General features: G+C 43.0%; 1 protein-coding gene across 1 annotated transcript in view; it reads right to left on the bottom strand.

Annotated features, from left to right (window-relative positions):
• Nucleotides 1-16,658, bottom strand: part of PPFIA3 (PTPRF interacting protein alpha 3) — a 49,274-nt gene extending 32,616 nt beyond the window's left edge. The window contains exons 1-3 of the mRNA XM_044444731.1: nucleotides 16,422-16,658; nucleotides 2,230-2,331; nucleotides 388-552 (exon numbers count right to left, since the gene is read on the bottom strand). Coding sequence (XP_044300666.1) covers nucleotides 388-552; nucleotides 2,230-2,331; nucleotides 16,422-16,658 — 504 coding nt within the window. The remainder of the gene's footprint in view (nucleotides 1-387; nucleotides 553-2,229; nucleotides 2,332-16,421) is intronic.
• Nucleotides 16,659-17,721: the final 1,063 nt, after the last annotated feature.

Raw genomic sequence — 17,721 nt, 5'->3', positions numbered from 1 at the left:
CATTAAGCCTTGGGGTGGCTTACAACCTCGGGGCGGTATTAAGCACCAGTGCAGCAGAACAGAAACAGCCAAGCTTTTCCTATTCTCCTTTGTCCCCCAATCCCTGCCTCATCCCATAAGTAGCCCTGCTAACTGTTCATCCAGGATTTTAACCCAACAAAGCACCACTTTTACCCAAGTTTATCCTGCTTCTTGCCACCCAATGGACCATGAGGTGACTCCTTCACTTTCCTCTGGTCAGCAAAACTATGGGATCATGTTAGAGCAGGTGCAACTCAGCTTCAGTATAGTACAGGTGAAGCTCTCCCTTGAGGTTTGGAAACCAGGACAAATTCCCATCTGTCTCCCAACCCCTCTGTTGCCAACAGACTTAAGTCCTGTGTTCACCTTCTCATCCAGGGCCTTGTGGTGTTCAAAGAGAGACTTGAGGGCCTTTAGAACCTCCACCTCACTGGAGACCCCAGCTGGCGACTGGGCCTGGCGCTTCACCACCGTCATGCGGAGGGAGCGTTCATGTCGCGATACAAGGCATTCCAGGTGTTCTAGCAGCAGCTAGGAATAGAGGCAGGCAGATAAGACAGTTCAGGGATGGACAAAGAGATCACATGAACATGGCTGGACAAAGAAATCCAAATATCCACAGCACCAAAATACCAGGCAAGTATTTATTTGCTTTTCAAAAATAGCCTTCTCTTCCTTCTTTAGAAATGGCCACCTACACTAAATAGATAATTTGGGGTGGAGGCCAGGGATTCCTAAAGCAGGCACGACATGAAGTTTTATTTTCACATGCAGTGGTAGGGTCTACTGCAAAGGTAGAAAGTCAGTGGCTGTCCAGATGTTCTAATATTACAGTTCTCATCATCCCTGACCATTTTATTCACACCACTTTCCATTTTTAAAGAAATACCAAAGCATTTCACAAAATAAATTAATTTTAAAAGGAAACCAACCAACAAACAAAAGCCATTAAAACAATAAAACAGCTAGCAAAACTAGCAGTCAGGGAAACACTGGGCAAAGAAATGCATCTTAAGTTATCAGCAGAAGCACTCCATGATGGAAGCCCACCTGATCCAACAAGGAGATCATTCTGCATAAATGGGTACCATAGTTGAGAAGGTCCTCCTCTACACCATGACCAAACATGGATCAGGAGGTCATGGCATGGTAAATAAGGCCTTCCACTCAGAATCTGGAGAATGGAACAGCCTATAAGGAGAAGGCAGTCCCTCAAATAACCTGATCCTGAGTTGTTGGCCACATCAGTTGGAGCTAATGGAAGTTGGAGTCCAACAATATCTGGATGTCTATCAGGAAAAACAACAGAAGGTGGAGGGAACAAGTGCTCCTATTACAACAGGAAAACAAACAGCAAGAGTAATGAATGAATACTCTAATGAATACCCTTATGAATATTAAAATTAAAATATTAATGAACAACTAATGAAATGGTCATACACAAACAACACAGTAATAAGTACATGAATGTATGGTATAATTCAAGTGGCAGAATATATCACCAAAGTGAATGACAAAATGCTAATAAGAACAAGCTGAGCATGAATTTACCCATGCCTGCACGAAGAGTCTTTTCCTGTGATGTTTTACCAATGCATATACACATGCTACAAAAAAAGGCAAAGTGTGCATACTGCTTTCTCAGGAATGTTTTGCTTATTTATTTCATTTTTATACCACCTGTGAACCAAGGCTATTTAGTGAGTTGTTTGGCAAATACGTGTAAAAGACATATCTCAGCCTTCCCACCCTATCCCAAAATCAAGTTTAGCATCAACCATCCCTTAAAATTTCAGCTTTCTCTTATCCTCTTGCATTGGTCCCTCAAGACCTTTCAGGCTGAATGAATGTCAGCACAAACCAGTTTCCCCCAGCCTGGGTTCCTCTAGATGGTTTAGTCTACAGCTGCCAGCATCACTGGCCACGCCAGATGGGGCAGATGGAATGCAAATCTGTAACACCTTGACGGCACCAAGTTGGGGAAGGCAGGCATAGACTCTGTAGGGGTTATCTTCCTCAATCTGCCACTCTCTCAAAGTGATGGACTACAACTCCCATAATCCCCAGCCAGAGTGGTCTTTCTTTGGAGAGCACCAGGTTGAGGAACCATAACATTAAAACTCAAAATATCAGTATCCAGTAAGTTCTAGATTCCTCAAGTAAGCTGGAACACCACCCCGCCAACTCCAAGTTACTTCTCTTACTCACCCGTGTGTTATTACGTTCTGCCTTCAGTTCTGATATTTCCTCCTCACGTTCTGACAGTTGCTCCCGACACAAGTTCAGTTCCTTAGTAAGTGCTGCAAATTCCTAGTGGAGAGGACAAGGCAGGACAGTTAAAGGTTCTCGTCGTCCTTCAGTGACCATACCCTCTGTTGCAGGGATGTGGAACATTAGGCCTGTGAGCAAAATCTCAATCCAGGCCCGCGAGGGCTCCCAGGATAGCCACATCCCTTCCCCTGCCTCTACCCCCATTTCCACTGCCTACTAATCATTTGGTGGTTTCAAGGCTTTTGCATGTGTTTTCCCTCTTCTAAAAGGCTGGAATGTCCTATCCTAAGACTTAGCAGCAGTAAGAATTTTAAACTAAAATATGCAGACCATTTAGCTACTGTCTTTTGCCTTCAGTCCTTTTCCACTGCTGGAATGTAGTCCCCCAGAGCTTCTCCAAAATTGAAACTGTTCCCCATTCTGCAGTTCATCAACATTCCCACTGGGCTGCATACTTGTGGGATAAATTAATATCCCTGTGTAAGTCATTAGGATATTAATTGTGGGGAAAGTTACCCCAGTTCCAAGTCACAAGATCAGTGTTCTCCAATATGGTCCCCTCTTAGCATCTCTTAGCTCACGCATCTGGAGGACCCCAAGTTGACTTCTGCAAAGCATTATCTACAATGCTTTGCAGAAGTCTTCACACACCCCTTTGACTTTCTACACTTAGTTGTTTTACAACCTGGAATTGAAGTGGATTTATTTGGCACTCTTAGCACTTAATATACATATTTTTATTGTGACACAGAAGTTAAGTAAACAAAACAAAAACTAATTGGCACTTGTTGGTTGCATAATTATCCACTCCCCTGAGTCAATACTTGGTAAAAGCACCTTTGGCAGCAGGTACAACTACATATTTTCTTGGAAAAATCTCTATCTGCTTTGTCCATCTGGATTCTGCAGTGTTCATCCATTCTTCCTGGAAAAAACTGTTCCAGTTCTGTCGGGCTGGATTGGGACCACTGGTAAACAACAATGTTCATGTCTTGCCATAAATTGGAACAAATTATCCTTTCATAAACAACTGTACTTAATCTGAAATAGCATGACACCAGAACAGGTGGACTCCATTCAATGATTTATATGACCTCTGGCAGCACAGTCCCTCCAATGTGGAAAAGTCAAAGAGGGACATTAATACTTCTGCAAGGTATTGTAGATACTATGAACCAAGAATGGGGGTTGAGAAACAGTGCACACAATGCTAGAGCAGCAGAAGGGAAGCTTAAAGCGCAGCCTTGATGTGGTTTGGCTGTGCCATGTCACCTGGACCAATGGTTTAAAAAATTATCCTAACCACAGATTTAAGTTGTGCATTGCTAGACTAAAGCAATAGCCATTCATTTGAGGACTTCCATATCTAAATTTAGATACCTGCATAGAATGATTGTGGGGTTTTTGTTTCATCATCTTGAAATGCTAGGTTCTGTGCTTTCAAATAATAGGGACAGGAGGAAATGTGGCGATCTTTAAAAGTATCCTGGCAAACCCAGTTCTTTGCTTCAATGGAATTACCATTTGGAACATTACACAATTCAGCCACTAGATGGAAACAGCCTATGGATCTACGTTTCTGTTTCATAATACCCAAGGATGGTTTAGGGAAAGATGCCTATTGTGCAGGGATCAGCAGACTTTAGTCTTGTCAATTAAAAAAAACCCAAAAACTAGAAACCCAAGCATCATCACCTGGAATCAAGGTGTGAAAGAAATTTAAAATACAAGTGCCTCTGAACACATCCTGGGAATTTGTTTTCATTACCAAGTCTGTACTGGGCTCATCCTCCTTTCACACAGAAGCCTAGTCCTGACTTTTCTCATTTCAGCAGGCAAATTTAGGTGAAGGAAAAAGCATTTTTCTTGCTACTGTTCAACTACTAGGAGTCAGAAACCCTTGATGATCTACAACAAATCACACCGAAATCTACAAATATATTTTAAACTACCTTCGCCCACATTTTCAGGACCCATTTTTAATAAGAACATAAGAAAAGCCACGCTGGATCAGACCAATGGTCCATCTAGTCCAGCACTCCATACAAGTGATGGAAAACCAACTGCCCACAGGATCCCTCCAGCAGCTGGGGTGCAAGACCTCTGCCTGCCCAAGCTCCTCAGCAACCGGAAAAGGGGGTAGCATACAGCCAGCAAGGCTAGTAGCCATGGATAACCACCACCTCCTCCATTAATTGTCTAATCCCCTTCCTTTAATATGTCTTAAACCTCCCACCAATCAGCTTCATGGGAAGACCCTGGATTCGAGTGTTATGGGAGAGGGAGAAAAATTTCTCCCTCTGCACTTTCTCCACACCATGCATTATTTTAAACACATCTATCATCCCAACCTGCAGTACCACTCACACATCTTTTCAACTATTTTTTTAAATAGGCTTCCGCTGTCCCTGAGATCGGCAGCAGAAGCCCTCTTCCGGGAACCCTCTGTGAAAGATCAGAAGGCAGAGCACCCGAAAGAGGACCTTCTCTGCACTGGTGCCCCATCTATAGAATGCGCTCCCCAGAGAGGTCTGCCTGGCGCCATCATTACGTTTTTCAGCACCAGGTTAAGACCTTTTTATTTCATCAATATTTTAATAAGTTTTAATATGGTATTTTAATATATTTTTAACTGCAGCCAGAGTGGGTCGATTTGTTTATGTTGATTTTTATGTTGGCATTTTGTTGTAATTTATTTATATAGATATTTGTATTTTATTATGTAAGCTGTCCTGAGGCTGTTGCAATAGGATGGCATATAAATATCACAAATAAATAATAAATAAAATCTCTTGAGCAAAAGAGCTGTGACATAGGATGTGATTGCCTAGCAATCATTCTTGAAAATTTGCTGCTGAAGGAGAGCAGACAAGAGAGAAAGCCAATCAGCTTGGGGCAGCAGCACAGAGCAGATACTTAACACTTTTTATTTTCCCAATATTTTAACAGTTAATTGGTTTTAGTTTTGATTTTACCATTATTTATCGGGTGCAATGTGTTCTGTGTTGTTTGTTGTATGTGGTTGTTTTGTTTTTGTTTCTTGTTTTCTTTTGTAAGCCTTCCAGAGACTTTTAGTATTGGATGACATATAAAAACTTTAAATAAATAAATGATAGCCCTACTCTTTCCACTGCCCCATATTACATTGTAATATTACATTTGCATTACTAACAGGATATCATGGGACACCCTCCACCCCAACCAAGAATAGCTTTGTGTCAGGCAGAGATCAAGAAAACAGCACCAGGGGAAAAGGTAAAGCATGCCTTTCCCTGTGTTCTTCAAATCAAAACTGGGTATGGGTTGGTACTGCTTGCTTTAAAAAAAATGATCATGGATTTCTTGTTTAATAACTGCTCTGGCTCTTTAATTGAGCCTCCCCAATTTAATGCCCTACAGATGTTTTGGATGTCAGCTCTCATCAGCCTCAGCCAGCATAGACAAAATCCAGGTATGCTGGAAGTTATGGTCCGAAATATCTGAAAGGCATAAGCTGGAGAAGGCTAATTAGTAAAGGTAAAAACAGAGTGCCAGATGACATGTTCCTTCTTCCCTTTCCTTCTCCAAAATTTAGGACTGCACCTTGAGACAGGTCAGCTGACAACCACTGGCTCAGAACCTGGTAGGCAGCCTGGTGCCCTCCAAATATTTTGCTCCAGGCCTTCACATCTCTAATAACAACCCAAATAAGACAGAAACGTTGGCATCAAAATTGGCATGTTATCATTTATTGGGCCATCTTCATTGAATGAATAGTTGAAAGAGGCCCAATATATCACTGGGGAGCAGATTTCAAGCTTGTGAGATCTACAACCTGTTAGGACCTGAGTCCGCAACCTGAAGCCCGAAGTAAAATGATGGCTCAGAGTGTCAGCAACAATTACCCATCAAATCCAGTGAGCTGTACAATGGGATGATGAGCATACACAAGTACAAATCCAGGTGTGTTGGACTAGTACTCCCCAGTCGAGCATCGCTGACTAGGAGGCTCTGGGTGTTGCAGTCCAACACATATGAGGGACACCAGGTTGACCAAGGCTAGTCTTAGATCTGGAAATGGCTACCGTTAAATAATTTGGAGTCCTTGCTGATCTACTGTCAACCACCAGGAGATCCTGATCTACCTTCTCCCCAGCCCTGCTGGATCACCTTATCCAGCACCTAGCACAAGACACTGCTATCACAGTTCCACAATAGATGCCTTTTGGACAACTCCGGCTTATCCTATACAAATCTCTAGAACTGGCCTTCTACAAGCTTTCTGGGCAGCTATTTACATGTGTTGCTGAAGATCCTTGGTTGCACACCAATATTCCTAAAAACTGAACTGTTCCTTCTCTTCTGCAGGGTGTATCCAGCTCCCCAGACTTTGCATGCCTTTGTAATACATTTGAGCCAGTGTGGTGTAGTGGTTAAGAGCATGGGACTGGGACTCAGACGATCTGGGTTCTAGTCCCCGCTCGGCCATGGAGCCAACTGGGTGACTTTGGGCCAGTCACAGACTCTCAGCCCAACCTACCTCACAGGGTTGTTGTTGTGGGGATAAGATGGAGGAGGAGAATGATGTAAGCTGCCTTGAGCCCTTTGTAGGAAAAAGGCAGGATATAAATAGCAATATAAATATAAATATGTATTTATCAGCAATTTATATCCCCATTAAGTCATCAGTCTTGTACTTCCACACATACTCCAGGTAGACTGTCTGCTTTTTAAAAGGTTCCCTTGCCAATTTATTCAATTCACCCTTCACCATTGTTTCTTTTTCTTCTTAATCCAATTTTAAAAGGTAGAAAACCTGCCTGGGCCGGGGTGGTTTGTGATGCCACAGGTGCTGGCTGATCAGAACTATACACAGCAAACTCTCGATGCAAAGACACAGGACTAGTTTCCTCTGAGCTTGATTGCTATCATCTTTTCTAGCCTCCCTAACTCTGATACTTAGCTTCACTGGCACCCTCCTGGGCTTGTTTGTACCTTTTCTAATCTAAGTATATGTTTTGAGACTCTATTACACAGTGGTTTTAAATAGCCTCCAAGCTTCCTGAAGGGAGATGAGACTTCTAATTGCACTTCCAGCTTCCTTTTAACCAATCCTCTCTCTTGAGAAATTTCTTCCTTTTGAAATTAAGTGACTATTGGACACTCTTGGCAATTTCCCACTCTCGTATGTTTAATTGGATGGCATTGTGGTCACAATTTCCAAGCAATTCAGCAACAGTGACTACGTGTGCTAGATCTGTAGCTCCTTCATCTCATGACTAAACTATTCTGAGGCACAATAACTCTCATCTAGAAATTGTCTTTTGTCATGTCGTGAATTTACATTTATCCAATCAATTTTGAGGGTAGCTGGAAGTCATCCATTATTACTCTTCAGGTTTTTCTCTGATTGTTTTTGTTCTTTACCTTAAAAACACTTCAGTTTTTAATGCTGTTTATTCCTTGTTATGTGCTGCCTATGATGGTTTATGTTTGTTATGGCTGAATTTTTATTCTGCTGCTACCAACCAATTCTCAAGTTCATGAATATCTTTTTATATTACTCTGGCTTGCCTTCCTTAATCAGTTCTGATACAGCTGCATAGTATTTAATATCACACAGAACCCCTCATCTGGAAAGATGGCTGATTCTCAGGAATCCAAAGTAAGGTTCACATCCCTTTCATTGATAAAGAACAGAGTGTTTTCAAGAGAATGTAAACATTTTAAGGTTGCAGTCCCTGAGTTATGAACATCTGAGTTACGAACAACCCATACTAATGAATGAACTGCCATACAGCCTATTGATTTTTTAAAAATTACTGTAGAAAACTGTCATCACCCCAGAGAGAGAAGCAGTAAAAGGGGAGAGAAGGAGACGTCCAATGCATGCCCTCCTGCCCTGCCCATCCAGACAGGGAAATCTCCCTGACATTTCCTTTCTGCGAAAAGGAGGCACTGGTGTGCTTGGGCACGGGGTACCTTGAAATATTCTCAGTTTTTCCACTTTCATGGGGGTCCTGGGCCCCTAAGCCCTGCAAATGTGGAGGGCTGACTATACATGATCTGACTTGCATACAAATTCGGCTTAAGGACAAATTTGTGTTTTCCCAGGAATAGAACTCATTCATAACCCAGGAACTGTCTGTACTTTTATCAGTACAGAATATTTTATCAGAATATTATCAGTTATGAACTCAATGGGACTTAATTCCAAGTAGAATTACATCGGATTGTACTGCAAGCCCCTGTACAACAGGTCTAACAAGTCTTCCTGCTCTAGCTCACCCCTTTTTGGAAATACATTGGCTCAGTATATTTTATGCCATTCAACCAGTTTATTTGGGCTATAGAAAATTTTGAACTCTTCACAGAGATAATGTGAAAATGCCTTGCCTTGCCTATATGTAAAACACAGCTGTCCAAATACATCAATCCAGAAAATGTGGAAAAGTAGATGTATTTTACATTTGCTTTTGTATGTTTTAATACGTTTGGAACCTTTTTTTAAAGCCCGGAGACTTTTATTTAGTTGCTGCAATCCTAGCTATCCAGCTTTTTTTTGGGGGGGGGGGGGAGCAAAAAGTGCCAATACATTTTCAGGAACTTTTCAATATTTTGGGGGTTGAGATTCTTCAAAGTGGGTGTGGGGGGGGGGGCAGTTAAGAGGCAACCTGGTATTCTCAGAATTCTAATCAAGCTGTCGGCTGTTATTATTTATTTATTTATTTATTTAAAACATTTTTATGCCACCCCCATTGCAACAAAGTTATGATCCATGGCACTATCACAGCTAGACAGATCTTGTGGATGCTATAATTAATAAGGTCTGCCGTTCCCTTTCCTTAAATTAAGATTTCGAAGGCATCCTAGAACTGAAGGCAAAGCCTTCCCTGAGGTATTTCCATGCTATTTTACGATTAGCCATCTCTGCCTCCAGGTCTAGCACTGAACTGACAAGGCAAATGCCAAGAGTATTCACTTTGCTAATCTACTTGTGATTTTCAAAAAGCAATAATAGGACAAGTAGTGCTACTGCTACTTACTCAACAACTTCTGACTAAAATCCTTGTTTTTACAGCACTTGCACATGCACACAAACACATGTGGACAGGCACATGCACGCGGGGCCCTTATAAATCATCCATTTTCCTTGAGGAAGAAATATGAAGTCTTTGCTCCAATGGGGATAAGGCCTGTTTTCCACTGAAAGCTGCATTTCGTTTAAGAGTACATGAACAGTTATGTGCTTAAAAACAGGGAGGAAGGGTTTACCTGCACTAAGTTAATGCATAAAAAGGATTAGAGCTGCTAACAATTTGATGATCTGTTGGGAGAGTAATCATCTATTCTTTAACTGTTGGGTAGGGTGATCTTAACCTCTTTGGACAACTGTCTGGGCTGGGGGACATGCTCTCTGGCGCAAGGGAATGCTGGCAGAAAGCTCCACGGGTACAACAGTATCACCAGCATGAAGCCCTAAACAGGCTGTTTTGGGAACAGCCTTGAAGCCAAAGCCTTCCCACCAGGGAAGTAGAGGTAAATTCTGAAGCCAAAGCCCCTCAAAAGCCCCAAAATGTAGGCTGCTGTGTTGATCCACATCAGCAAACCAGTTCTAGCAGTTTTCATCTCTCCTAGGAATAAGTATTTTGTAAAGCTGTTGTTGTGTTGGTATGTAACATTAAATCATCTTCAACCTATGGCAACCCTATGAATGAAATCCCTCCAAAATATCCTGTCATTCAGCTCTTCCAGGTTCAAGGCTATGCCTTCCCTTATGGATTCAGTCCATCTCTTATTTCATCTTCTGCCTTCAACTTTCTGTAACATGAGTGTCTTCTCCAGTGAGTCTTGCCTTTTCATGATGTGTCCAAAATGACAGTCTCAGTTTTGTCATTTTTGCTTCTAGGGAAAGCTCAATTTGATCAAGGACCTACTCGTTTGTCTTTCTGTCGCTTCAGGAAATTCACAAAGCTCCCCTCCAGCACCATAGCTCAAACGCATCAATTTTCTTCCTATTAGCTTTATTCCCTGTCCAAATTTCTCACTTATACATTGTGATTTGGAATACAATAGTTTGGATGATCTTGGTCTCCAGTAAAATGTCCTTACTCTTGGTGATCTTTTCTAGTTTCTTCATTGCTGCCCTTCCAAGCCTCAGTTTTCTTTGAATTTCTTGGCTGCAGTCTCCCTTTGAATTGATGACTGAGTTGAGGTATGTGAAATCTTTCACAATTTCAATTTCTTCATTATTAACTGTGAAGTTCTGTAACTCTTCTGTAAACAAGATTTTTGTTTTTTTAATATTCAGCTGCCATTCTGCTTTTGTACTTTCTTCTTTCACTTTTATCAGGAGTTGTTTCAAGTCATAGGGTACCATCAGCATATCTTAAATTAGCTATGTTTCTTCCACCAATCTTCATTCCTTACTCTGATTCTAATCTGACTTTCCTTATGATATGTTCTGCTTACAGATTGAACAGATAGGAAGATAAAATACATCATTGTCTGATGCCTTGGCCTATGGGAAACCATTCCATTTCTCCATATTCTGTCCTAACAGTAGCTCCTTGTCCACAATACAGATTATGCCTCAGGCATAATCAACCCATTTCTTTCAGGATCATCCATAGCTTCCCATGATCCACACAGTCAAAGGCTTGTCTGTGGTCCCTAAAGCATAGACCAGTGATGGCAAACCTTGTAGAGACCAAGTGCCCAAACTGCAACCCAAAACCCACTTATTTATCGCAAAGTGCCAACACTGCAATAAAACTTGAATACTGAGGTTTTAGTTTAGAAAAAACTACTCACGGCCAGTTCAAGCAAATGCAGTGCACTGACTGGCCATGCGAAAGCTTGGATGAGTCGTGGCCCAGGACGTCATCACCTGGTGCTGCTAGTCCTTTCTGAGCATGCGCATGGCCCCTATGTGCACTGTTATTCGATGCTCAGCTGCTGGAGTGATGCTGGGGCGGCGTGGCTCATGTGCTGACAGAGAGGGCTCTGCGTGCCCCTGTGGCATGCGTGTCATATGTTCGCCACCACTGGCATAGACCAATATTTTTCTGAAATTCTTTGGTGTCCTCCAGTAACCAATGCATATCATCATCATCAACAGCAGCAGCAGCAGCAGCATCTGTTTGCAATATGACCCTTAGTGCCTCTTCCTTTTCAGCTTGGACAGCCATCATTTCTTGCTCCCTATAAGGTAGTATTCTTTGCTGCAACACTTTAAGCATCACTTTGCTTATGTGTGAGACTAATCCAATAGTCCTACGGCTGCTGCACTCTTCCGCATCTGCTTTCCTGGGGACTGGAATGTACCTTGAATGTTTCCAGACTGTGGGCTCTTATTTTGTTTTCCATATTTGTTGGCACATTTTTACTAGGATTTGGACTGATTCATTTTCTGTAGCTTGGAATAGTTCTATTGGTACCCTACCTACTCCAGGTGCTTTATTCTTTGTAAGTACTTTCCGAGCAGCTTTCACTTCACTAATATTGCAGGCTTTGCCACACAGGATTCTGCTTTGAAGAAGTATGTTATTTTCTCATTTCTTCTGCAGAATTCTTCTGTATATTCTTCCCATCTTCTTTTTCTTGGTCAGATAGTATGTTCCCTTGTTTGTCTTTTAACACTCCTACACTAGGGTTTGATTTTCCCTTCAATTTTTGGATCTTCTGGAAGAGGTCTCTTGTTTTTCCCTCTTTGTTACTCTCTTCTATTTCTTTGCACTGATCATTGTAATAGTTCTTTTTGTCTCTATGTGATGGTCACTGAAAAGTTGCATTCAAATTTCTCACCCTATTTCAGTTATCTTTTATTTTTATTTCTCGCCTGTCTTTTGCAACTGCAAGTGCTTCTTCTGTCATCCACACAGGCTTTTTCTTTCTTGTTACTACAGGAACTGCCTTTTGGCATTCTTCTCTGATAATGTCTCTGGTTTCAGTCCAGTTCTTTTGGCTCATGGTCAATTAATCTGAGCAATGCAAATCTTTATGTCGACTTTAAATCCTTAAAGTTACTTAAGTTATATTTTGGCACTATGTTTCTGTTGGTGATCTTTAGCCTGACTCTGATTTTTTGAAATTAAGAGCTGATGCTCACTACCACAGTCTGCTCCTAGTCGTGTTTTGGCAGCAAGGAAACAGCTTCTCCACTTTCTCCTTCCAGTTACATAATCTATTTGATATCTGAATTGGTCATCTGAGGAAGCTCATGTATATAATCATCACAGCAGTTGCCTGAAGTATGTGTTTACAATGAACAGGTTACTGGCTTCACAAAATTCTGTGTGTTGCTCTCCTGCTTCACTCCTTACCCCTAGGCCAGGGGTCGGCAACCCATGGCTCTGGAGCCGCACGTGGCTCTTGAACCCTGCTGCTGCGGCTCCGTCGCTCAAAACACGCACCGGCACAGCCACTGATCTGCTGGAAGCTCCACTCAGGAACACAGTGCTAGCTAGTTAAGCAAATCAGCTAGTTAAATAAATCGCTACATTCCTCTGCTAAACAAGCTTCCTGCAGGCTCTCATGTTACACGAAACGCTGCTGAAAAGATTCTCTTCGTCCCAATGTAAACTCCTTGATCTGAAGGTTAAAAGCTGTGCTTGGGACCTGTCACAATTCACAGCACTTGACTATTTATCTGCTAATCAGTCACTAAACACACCTATATCTCCGGCACAGCCACCAATCTGTGGACCCGTACCGATTTACTGAGCTCCCCCTCACCCACCCTTGTAGGCCAGCCATGGATAAATCGAAGAAAAGTTTCTGAAGAAAACCAAACGTTTAATGATAAGTGGGTAGATTCATTTGCTTTTACTGCTGATGAACTTATGGGGTTTGCTGTTTAATGCACTGACTTTGACTCTGCAGGAAGCTGTTCTCCTATTCAAAATATATGAAAGGAGTCCTACTAGTTTATAACGTAAGATTAAAAATAACAGTTTTTAGTGACTGAACACGAACTGCAGCTAAATCATAATGAAGATATACATAGCATTAAGGTAAAAAACGATATATGCAGTGTTACCTTCATTTCAGATGTCAAAAGGGTTTTGCGGCTCCCGGTGTTTGCTTTTGTGTGGGAAATGGGTCCAAATGGCTCTTTGAGTGTTAAAGGTTGCCGACCCTGCCCTAGTCGACGCGTTCCTGCAACATTTGCTTTTGCTTTGCTTCTTACTTTTACATTCCAGTCACCTAGGACTGGCAGCATGTCTGGTTTTGGTGCATAAAAGTTCTCAATTTAAACACCTGCATAAAAGTCTTCAATTTCTTATTCTTTAGCATCTGTTGTTGGAGTGTAGATTTGAATAATGGTTATGTTGATAGGTTTTCCATTAATTCTGATTGATCTTATTTGGTCAGCCTCTTACTGTCTGAGCTACAACTTGCCTCAGTAATAGAGTCACTCTATTCCTTCTGAGTTTGTCATTTCCAGAGAAAACCCTTTTGTGTTTGTCCGTTCGGAAATGTTCCATTTCATTCCACTTTATTTCCTTCACAGCAAGGTCTGCAATGTTCATTCTTTCCAGGTTTTGCTTTACGATGTCCAGTTTGCCTTGATTCATACTTCTCACGTTCCATGACCCAGTTGAATGCGTTGTGCGGCATCAGACTTTTCTTTTATCTCTGCGCATGTCAGCCGCTAGACTTCTTTTCAGCTTTGATCTAGTAGTCTCACTCACAACAGTGCTACTTGTATTTGCCCTTCCCCAGTAGCTCATAAAGTGCCTTCCAACACCGGGGTCTCATCTTCTGGCAGTATCACCGCCCCAAATACTTTGCATCACAACAGGGACAGCCATATGCTGCCCATGGGAAAATCATCAGCAGGGTTACAGCTAACCTCAGAGGAAAGGGGGTGGGTGACAGATAAAACCACTGCAAATGAAAAGTTCCCCGTGTGTCTTGGCTGTACTGCACCACTGCTCTTTACCCACACAGAGAGTTCAGGATTAATTCCCCACCCTCCCTCTGAAATTAATTTTAAAAACAAAAACAAATTCTGAAATAGGCACCCCCTTCTGCCCTGACCAGAATGAGCCAACAGTGCTTTAGAAGTAATGGATCAGTCATGACCTTGACCCCCCCCCCCCATTCCCACCCCTTAGGATTGCTCTCTAAAGTTGCCACTTCCAAAATTATATGGGGAAAGGTCTGGAGCTCTGTGAGCAGTCGGATGAAATACAGGTCTGCAGTGGATGAGGTTGTACTCCCTCTGCAGTTTGGTAGAAAGTAGATTTCCAACTGTCTTGGACCAAGCCCCAGCATTCCTGACCATTGGTTATGATGACAAGGGATTCTGTGTGTTGAACTCCAAAATATCTGGAGAGCTGTCTTCTGCCCATGCCTGCTCTCATAAACCAGGTTATGGTGCTCTTAAATCTCACACAGTTCATGGCTATTTAAGTGGCAGCTGCAGGCAGAAGTCTGGCCCATTTTGACTAGTGTGCCAGCTGGGTCTCTTTCTGAAGACTGTTATCTGGCCAAGTTGCCAAGTCCCTGGTCATCTCCAGATTAGGATATTGTATTGCATTTGATCTGGGGCTGTCCTTGCAAGGTGTTTGGAAACTGCAGCAGGGGCAAAACGCACCACCCAGAATGCTTTTGGGTATCTACTTTTCAGATGATATTGCACTGATTCTGTTTCATCTGTGCTGGCTTCCTATTTGATTGTAGGGCTCAGCTTGTATAGATAAAGGCCTACCTAAATGGTTTGGGGCCAGGAAAACTGAAGGACCACTTCTTCCCACATCAAACCTGCTCATCAGTTATTGTGATAATCAGAGGTTGTGCTTTGTTGTACATCACTAAGATCGGTGCAGCTGGAGATCAGGTGAGACAAGGCTTCCTTGGTGATGCCATATCCACTCCTGGCATAGAAAGTTATTGGGGTCCAACCCCAAGCTCGCTCAACAGCAGGATCTCCATTTCTTCCCTCCACCTATAAGTCCCAGTCCAGAGGCCAAGACCAGGAGCAACCCAGGGTGGCCTCATCAAAGGTACTGCGGAGCAAGGCATTAGTATGTGATGCAAGGAAGTTATTTACTTCAGATGCAGCAGAAGGACTGTAGCACAGAACTAAGCAACCTGATCCTTTGCAAGTGTTTTGAAATACAGTTCCCATCAGCCCCAGCCCACATGGTCAATCATAAGGTGTAGTGGGAGTTGTTTAGCCTTGTTCTAGCCAAACTGAACAGAAGATGAAGGAATGCCACTCCTTCGAGACAAACAAATTGTCTTTTGAGACAAACAACATGTTCATTCAACATGTTGATCATGAACACAAACAGGAATAATTTGCAGGATGGGGACGGGCTGGGGGAATCAGATGCATTACTTCCCCTTCCAACCAGTTTTTACAAACTGCCTGATTGCTGGTTTTGTGGCCTGGACTGCTACCCACATGCCTACATCTGACTGCTGCAGACAAAGCAATCTATGCCAGTGGTCAATGTAAGGGGAAGAGATAGGAAGCAGAAGGACCTTAAAGAAATCCACAAACTCCACCCGCTGGTTTCCACCTGTTGATACTTAATCCCTCCAGCCGCCTTCTAAAAACAGCTGCTGATGGGGCCTCCACCAAAAAGGAAAGGAGGAACTGTGATCGGAACACTAATATATAATATTCAAGCAGTAACTCTACTACATAGTACAGAACTTTTTAGTCTGAGGGCCAAATTCAGTTTTGGATAAGCTGCTGAAAGCTTCATTCCAGTGGGCTTCCAAGGGGAGCAAGGCCAAAGGCAAAGAGGAAATGCCAGACCACCCAACATCCCAGCATATTTTAGCTTAAACCCCTTACTGCCAGTAACTAAGTCTCAGGAGAAGTATTTCAAGCTCTCAGCGTGGAGAAAGATCTGTGCAAACGTTGGGAGGCACCTACCAGTGGCTGGAGGAAACAGAGTGGGGCCAGTGAAGAGGGCATGGTCTGGCAGGAGCACAGCATTAGACCTCCTTGCCAACATCATGGCACCAGAGCAGAGATCCACCCCTCCCCTGAAGCCATGCACTCAGCATGACCCACCTGTCACCAGGACTTCACGGCCGATTCAACTCTGAGCTTCTGACCAGCAGCTCATCCGCCTCGTTCTTCTCCCAGCCAGTCCCGAAACCTCCCACCTTTCCCCATTCCTCACCTGTGGCAGGGCAATGTTGAGCTGGCGCTGCAGGGACTCTTTCTCATGGCCCAGTTCGCGCAGGCGGAGCTGTGAGGTGGCCAAACTCTCCTGAGTGTCCCGCAAGGTCTCCAGCAGCCGCTCGCGTTCATTCAGCATGTTGACCATGAGCTGCTCGAAGTTGGCATCGTCGGCCCCGTAGGCCGAGCCGCGACGGTTGTCCTCATTGATGGTTGGCATCACTTCGCACATCATCATGCCAAGTGGAGTGGGGAGGATGCCCTGGGGGCTCCTCAGGAAGGAACAGAAATGGAGCCCTGGATCCTACAGTGGAGGAAACAAAAGAGATTCTTCAAGCGCCACAGAACTGAGAAGCGAGAATCAAAGAGGAGAGGCAAGGGAAAGGAAGACTGAACTGTTTCCAAGATGTCACAGCACCTCCTTCACATTAGGGCACTGAGCACCTGCTTCACCTATAGGGGGCCCTCGGTTCAATTCCTGACAACTCCACTTGAAAAGCCCAGATTCCAACAGTTGGAAAAGTCCTCCACCTGTAGCAGCTTTCCCTATCCAGATTCCTTCTAGATGCTCTGGACTATAAATCCCATTTGTCCCAGTCAGCATGGCTAATGGTCAGGGATTATTTCATTTTTCATTTATTACATTTCTATAATGCCCAATGACCAAAGATCTCTGGGCAGTTTACAAAGATTAAAACCTTAACATATATGTTATAACAACCACATACATACAAAATATAAACATACAACAGAAAGAGAGAGAGACTTCATTTTGAATAATCAATAGCAAGAAAGAAGTCACTACCTGATTCAAACCTCGCCATACCTTGCCAAATGCCTAAATGAAGAAGGTATTAATTGGTGCCAAAAAGATAACAATGTTTGCACTAGGCAGAGAAATTATTCCATAACTGGGGGCCATCTTTGAGAAGGCCATTTCCACAAAGCCACTTTCTAGGGTCCCTCAGAGGAAACCCTTGGAGGAGGGTCTTAGGTGACAAACATGGAGGAAGACTCATGCTGGGAGAGGCACCCTATCAGATATTGTGGTCACAAGCCATGGAAGCCTTTATAGGTCAAAATCTGCACTTTGAATTATAGCAGTTGTGGCCAAAACAACTTGAGGTCACCAAGGCTGGGGGACACTGGAGAGTTGCCACCAGTCAAAATACACGGTACTCAGCTGGCTGGATGGTGAATTAGTCTGACCTAGTATCTCAGAACTTTACATGGAAAGTAAGATTTCAGAACTTTGTTGGAAGAGCAGAGTAGCCTAAAGGCAGATGGCTGATACAGAGAGT

This window comes from Varanus komodoensis, unplaced genomic scaffold (assembly GCF_004798865.1).
Source record: "Varanus komodoensis strain SLA01 unplaced genomic scaffold, ASM479886v1 scaffold45, whole genome shotgun sequence".
NCBI classification, from domain to species: domain Eukaryota; kingdom Metazoa; phylum Chordata; class Lepidosauria; order Squamata; family Varanidae; genus Varanus; species Varanus komodoensis.
This window is presented reverse-complemented; position numbering and strand designations above follow the sequence as displayed.